General features: G+C 40.1%; 1 protein-coding gene across 1 annotated transcript; it reads right to left on the minus strand.

Annotated features, from left to right (window-relative positions):
- Window positions 1–1,774: 1,774 nt before the first annotated feature.
- ttpal (tocopherol (alpha) transfer protein-like) lies at window positions 1,775–6,861 on the minus strand. Its single transcript, XM_023834851.1, has 5 exons — window positions 6,781–6,861; window positions 5,183–5,641; window positions 4,229–4,422; window positions 3,976–4,086; window positions 1,775–3,576 (listed from the first exon to the last, which is right to left on the minus strand). Exons 2-5 carry the CDS (start codon window positions 5,622–5,624, stop codon window positions 3,298–3,300), a joined length of 1,026 nt encoding a protein of 341 aa, XP_023690619.1. The 5' UTR covers window positions 5,625–5,641; window positions 6,781–6,861; the 3' UTR covers window positions 1,775–3,297.
- Between the last annotated feature and the right edge of the window lie 273 nt (window positions 6,862–7,134).

Raw genomic sequence — 7,134 nt, forward strand, 5'->3', positions numbered from 1 at the left:
TCGGGGCTTTGCTGTCAAAATAAGCACTATTTCAGCGACTACCTCCCTCTCACAACCAATACACTTTTAGTATTTATTACTATTATTTTAACATTTATTTATAACATGAATGTATCAAATTTTACTCATGTTTCTGTTTCCAAAATTACATATCGCTGTTATTGTATATTTACAAGATTAACACATATTCATAATCACAGTAGATTATTCAAACTATTGCTGTGAAATTAAAACATTTTCTGGTTTTGCGTTGAATGAACAGTCTGGGAAGGTTTTGCAGAAATTGCAGCTTCATTGCAATATGTACCTCAGAAGACATCCACAAAACTTCGGGACCTGCTGCAGATTCAGACTCAGATGAAGCAAGCAAATTTTTGGTTTACATCCAGACCTGAGAGATCGACACTGCCCATATATATATAGGGAGCTTTTAAATTAATAGTTTAATTTTTGTTGCACTTTGGGTGCGTGTGGTGGAACTTGGGGCTGACATATCTATTTAGGTCTTTTATATAGCATCTGTAAAATTTAGTAAAATGAACAAAATATGCAGCATCGCACTCTTAAAATGTAGCAATGAACATCATATTTTTATTTAAAGAAGCTGAACGTCAGGGTCTACACTCATTTTATTTAAGATTTGTAAATTTGTGTCCTGACGCTCAAAACATTCCGGTCTGCAATGAACTGAAGACATGATTCAACTCTCAAGGTATCGTGGGAAGGTGGAGGACAACTATGAACAGAGCAGAGATGAGAATGAAGAGCAGGAAGCAGGAAGCTTCAGCAGAACTGGATATTATGTGGGTTGTAAATTTCTATGGTAGCTCATGACAGCCAGTACTGGCCCGTAGTCCTCCTAGACAGAGCATCTTCAGAGCAGATCTTGTTTACCATCATCTGGATGTTCTTGTCCCTCTCTGTTCATCCTCCTTTGATTCACCCAACAGAATACCGCTATCCCTTCTTTGTAAATGCAGTAAAATCATACGTTTGAGTAGTCTGCTTTTCATTCGTTTAGCTCAGTTGGTGAAGACAAAATTCTGAACTAATTTTTAGGGGATTGCGGGCATGTGAGATGTCCATTGGATGTAAAGGCTTTGTTTTCGGTTGAATCTCCTGATCATCCCCTTGTAGTAAGAAGTTATTTGTGCGGGATGAGAGTGCCCCCTGTTGGATGTAACGGTCATACACCATTTCATTCTCATTTTTACGTAAAAGGTTCTCTATTTAATTTCCACCCTTTTGAACTAGCCGTTTTCAAGTATTATTTCGAATAACTGCCCTGATTATAAAGATTAGTAAGGATACCATAGTAAATATTAAATTATTAATATTTATGTTTTTAATGTTGCACTAAGGCATGAATGAGGAATTGTGAAATACCGTAACAATACAAAAAGTCAGTTAGACGAGTCATGAAAATTGGAATTTAGGACATAATAATCTAGCCTTAGCTGATTACATTGTGACCCACATATCTCTTGTCATAGGGGGGTAACTGCAAAGCTGAAAAAAAGTTCACAATAAAATATCTTGCACTACTGAGTATCTTTGGGATTTTCCTAAACCTAATCGAAGAGCTTAACAATGCGGTTGCAGTGTTACCGGGCCAGCATTCGAGGGGGATGTGTTGCGGCACACGCATGCATAATACCAATCTAGAACTGACTCAGTAAAACTATCCAGCTGCAGAAATGAGCAAAATGTCAGATACATTGACATTAAAGCAGAGGAAGTAAATGCAAACAGATAAATTAATTCTTACAAAAGGTTATGGATATATTTTTTCAGTGGTTTATTACATGCTTACCCTTGTGTTACCTGACACACTGCTTCAAATATCATTGTACTGCAATCATGAATCAATTTACATAATTATAGAATAATATAACATGAATAATATAAAATGGAGCACAATTTAAAAATACAACAGAAAACATCAAATTAAAATTTGACCTGGCATAATGAAATAAACCATTTCACCTATATATACACAAGTATCTACAGATTTTAAAACAATGTTTGACTTTCAAATTCATTTTGGCAAAAACTGACATATATTAGTGTATATATGGATACTTAAATCTTCATACACCATCACCTCACTGTGACTATACTTTTGATCTGGGTTTTGATCTTTTGGATATTTCTTATGATACATCTAATAACCTAATCAGACCTGAAACTTCAATCTTAAGTATTTCTACTTAACTACATTTATTCTAAGTAAAAGCTCTCAAGATCAATAAGATGGAACAGGTACACAAAATGCTATATAAAGCAACAATGGCCGTATGGATACTTCTAACAAAAAAATAAGAACTTCACAGTACTTAAGGTGGTAACTGATTAAGTAACGTTAGTAACCAGGCTTCATATTCATATTTCAAACTTAAAACTATTATTTGGCATTTTGGCATTGATATGACCAAACAAACTGTTTTTTTAACTGAGGAGTCCATTTATCAGGAAGAGTAACGGACAGGAAGAGTAACGGACAGGAAGAGTAGAGTAACTGTGACAGTAAAATTATTACAAAAAAAAGCAAATTAAGATCCAACTCCTGTGATACGAGTTAAGAAATTACACTTCCATGTGACACATCCTGAGGATAAATAGTAAAATACTATTGCTCCAGGTTTGTGCTACTGTTTATGGTACGAGAAACTTGACCTGCCCTTTCTGACCTGCAGTACATGTGACAGCAGGAGAACAAGCAGATCATAACTATTTGAACTAAAATTTATTTTACAGCTGTTGGGAGAACATGTCTCAGGAACAATTAAAAAAAAAACTCTGTAAATGTTTTGCAGGGAATGGAATGCGGCTCCATTGCACAGTTATGGCTCTCCTTTGTAGTGTACTAACCCTAGCACAGTTTGAAAACAGCAGGCTGACGTTATTGCTTGCGAGTATTATTCTGAGACATTCTGGGCCGTGTTTCTCCCAGGCTGGGTGGCTACATCACAAGAGACTATATCCCTACCATCCCCAAAAAAGAAACGCAGCAGAGTAAGAGGTACAGCCAGAGTTCTCTTCCCTGCAGAATATCTTCGATGACCTTGAGATCTGCCTTGAGATCTGGAGGGCGCCAAGGAGCTTTCACTGTTCCCAGACCACATTACAGGCCAGTATTAACACTACATGTGTGTCAGAGAATTAACTAACGGAAGGCAATCAAAGGAGCTACAGTGTCCTTTAAAATATTGATATGAATATGAATATCGTCCAGCTGGCTGAATTAAAAAGACGCAACATCTCAAGAAGAAGCAGTACCACTCTTCGTACTCCGGGTCAGTAGCAGTAGTAGAGTTGGGAGCGAAGGCCTCTATAGGTGTCCTCACACTGGGTAGTGCCTTGTTCCCCCTCAAACAGCATGGAGTCCGGGAGAACGACGCCCTCTAGAGGATCGGGCTGGCAGAACTCCACCACAAATTCCACCTCGGCGTCCAGCAGAGTTTTGGACCACAAGGAGGCGTCGAAGTGGCCGGACGCGCCGCCGTACTCCTCAGGAAGCACGGAGCTTGGGATGTTCCGGTGCAAGGAGTTCAGGTCCGAACCGTGAAGTATGAACTGCATGGACATATTTATAAGGAGTTACACATCTGGGACTAGCAAGGAATCTGGGCCCAGCCAAGTACAGCCCCCGACACAGGGCCAAATGGTAGAAATTACTTTATTTACAGAAAGAGGTTACATTCTCATGGCCAACTTTATGTGCAAGAAATATTTATTTTCCACTTTCTCTCAGAAATATCCCTGAGAACAGCACCACCCCATACTCAGTGATTCTGACCTTGGGGACCCCCAAACAGTCCACATATCTGCTCCCCCCAGCTCCCAGCACACTTAGGAGTTATTCCACAATAACCCTGCACCCTAACCCACCAAGCCACATGCTGCCCTCGATGGAGATCCGCACCTTCAAGCAGCAGTATACCTGCTAATATGTAGCCGGAGATAGCCACTCACCCTTTCTGCCATCTTCTCCTTCAGGAACGGCTTAATGATGGCAAAGATTCCCTTGAAAATCCGGGGCTCATTGATTATGTTGACCGCTTTTATTCGAATCGGAAATCCATCCTGGGGCAGAAATATACGCCTATATTGCCACGTCTGCAGGCATTAATGCATCAATATTTAACATCTTTGCTAATATGTAGCAATAAGTGCATGAGGAATGTGGAGCACAGAGTAGACGAGCAGATGTGACCTGTACCCCTACCTGAAGAATGCCCACGATCTTCTTGGCAAGCAGGGGGCCAATACTGGAGGCATGAGATAGTCCCACTCCACTGTAGTCTGCCAGGATGACCACCCCATTGACCTGGGTCTCCTCAGCCTGGATCAGTTTCTCCAGCGTCAGGTAGATGGCGCGGATATTGTCGACAAAGGGGTAGTCATTTGGCTTCCATTTTCCTTAGTAAAAAAAATATACATTTATAATAAACCACACTGCTAATAGCAGCCAATCGAGCTGCTATTAGATGAACGCTACAGGCTCATTCTTATGAATTATATGCTTTTTATTCTAATTTGAGCTCTACATTCTTTAAAGTAACTTTTATTTTAGCAACCACAATAACTGACTTTATGGTTAATTATTATATATATATATATATATATATATATATATATATATATATATATATATATATATATATATATATATATATATATATATAAATTGATATGTACAAAATCTCTGGAGTCTGGACCATTTCTTAATGCAGATGCTCCTCGATGTACGACGGGGGGGCATGTTCCGATGAATCCATTGTAAGTCAAAAATATCGTAAGTTGAATATGAGTATATGATATGAAAAATAAGAACTACTGACACTGAGTAAGTAAATAAACAATTACGGTAACGATTTAAATATGATATGTTGCTAAACACTGTATGAGATGTTTATGCACGCGATCACATGATTGGGTGGATGCTGTCATCACCCCCTGCGTCATTTGAAAGCATCGTCCGGCATATCACTAGCCTGGGAGCAAAATTCAAAGTTTGATGACTACTGAATGTGCGTCACTATCGCACCATTGCAAAGCCGAAATACCCCAAGTCGACCCATCGTAATGTGAGAAGCATCAGTATTTCCATATGAAACAAATTCTTGTGTTACTAATTTGGAAAATCCAACCCCAGTTCTGAGAAGGTGAATGAACTGACCGGGTCGGATGCAGAGGATGTAGCGGCCATGGGGGTCTGGGTGAGGAAGAACAGTGAGGAAGCCTCGGTCCAGCACATGCTTGATGGTGGAAGGTCGGAGGTCGTGGAAGACCTCAGGCCAAGCCCGGCGACTCATGTGATAGTTCAGGAGCAGCTGCAGCGCCCGGTCATAGTCGAACTTCCGGGCACGGAGGAAGCGAAGGAGAAAAGCGTCATCCAGCCGGGTTCTGAGGTTGGGCTGGTCCTTGAGGACCATGTCCCTCAGGGCCTGGACGTCACGAAGACGCCATTCGGGCTTCTCTTGCAGCTCTTCCCGCGCCTTAGCCACCAGGTCAGGGGTCAGTGTGCAGGTGTAGATGGGCGGCGGCGCTAAGGGAAACCCGCCTCCTTCCTGCGTTTCCTTGGGAGACCCCGTGTCGATGACGTCATTTTCTTCTGCCATTAGCTAGTTATGCAGCGCTGAAACAACAGACTCTTCGTCACAAAATGTCATTCCTTAAAAGCACACCATTGCAACATGAGCAAGTGAAACCAAACACTGACTTTATTTAGCTAATAAAAGAACAAACTATATGGTAATTGCTAGTATAGTAGTGTTTTTGCAGCATTAATAATACTAGCTGTTGCAGAAATACTCGTGGCATTAAAGCAGCAGTACTGGCAGTATTTTACATGCTGTTTACTTTGTTTAAAATATAAAAGGCAATTGCGGGCAATAGTTTTAATAAGATGGCAATACAAGAACCAACTGCACATAGTAGTATTGTAACTGACACTAACTATAGTACTAATAGCTATTTTAATGATGTTGGCAGTAAACATATCACTATCTGCAATTTTGTTCTTGATGTTAATGTACTTTGGGGGTTCATTCGCACACAGATCACGAATATAACAAATAGCAGATGCTACTCGATGAGTCAGACAAGCCCCAAAATTACACGAGGGGAATGCAGAGAAGCTAATTTACAGTTTCTCACTGTCTAGATGTGCGACGTTTTAAGGCTGATCGTTTGTGTACCGGGAAGAAAAAAAACGTCTGACCAAACAAAACTGTTAATGTAATTTAATGTAACGACATGTAGCGTTTTAATTTGCTATGCACATAGAATTCTACGTAGTTTTCAGTTTGGCCTTCAAATGTATGGCTATATATATCGCCGCCGTTGTAGCTAGTTGGCACTGACGATCTGTAAATTAATATCTAAGTAGAGAATCGGAAACATCCAAATAGCTATACGAAGTCACAACTGCTAACGCTTTGAGTCGTACTCCTCCTGTAATACCAGGCATGGTATATTTCTTCTAGTGTCTTATCATTTTTACTATTTTCAGTTTTGGGGTCTTTGTATTGGACATTGAGACCTAGACTGCCGGGATTTTTGCTGCAGTGTTTGCTTTTATTACCTTCCCTACCTGCCTTACCAGCTCGACTGGTGTTTTCGAGCCCGTCGCTATTTCCTTACTGCTTTCATTCCGGCAATCATAGTAAATCGCGACAAAATCGTGCGGTTTTTTTTTTTTTAAATATCCAAAACACAACCAAGAGACAAACTGGAAATATCTTTAAGGGAACAATAAAACAGCAATAAACTAACCTGCCCCAGCGCCCTGCAGTTCCGGGTAGGCGTGCGCGAAAGCGACCTTTCTATGGTTACACAGTAGCATGTGATAACACGTCATCTGCATTTATTTAATTATTTTTTATTTGTTTATTTATTTATTTCGGTGTCACACGAGAGCTAAATGCAGACTTTATTTGCATTTCTCCTAGCGATTATGCATACGGAATTGAAAACAGGCCGACACGTACATCGCAGTAATTCCAAATCATATTACACTTTCTATTACGTGACCCACGCAGCACATAAATCATCCACACAAGCAATAATTGCAGATAACTTTTTAACAAGAGCGTTAGCAGAGACTAAGGTATCTGAGAGCAATCTTAA

The sequence above is a fragment of the Paramormyrops kingsleyae genome, chromosome 6, assembly GCF_048594095.1.
Source record: "Paramormyrops kingsleyae isolate MSU_618 chromosome 6, PKINGS_0.4, whole genome shotgun sequence".
NCBI lineage: Eukaryota > Metazoa > Chordata > Actinopteri > Osteoglossiformes > Mormyridae > Paramormyrops > Paramormyrops kingsleyae.

Coding starts and splice junctions, on each gene's coding strand:
- ttpal (XM_023834851.1), bottom strand. CDS start 5,624: ATGGCAGAAGAAAATGACGTCATCGACACGGGGTCTCCCAAGGAAACG. Junction 4,087..4,228: donor AGATCGTGGGCATTCTTCAG/GTAGGGGTACAG, acceptor TTTCTGCCCCAG/GATGGATTTCCGATTCGAAT. Junction 3,577..3,975: donor AGGAGAAGATGGCAGAAAGG/GTGAGTGGCTAT, acceptor ATGTCCATGCAG/TTCATACTTCACGGTTCGGA.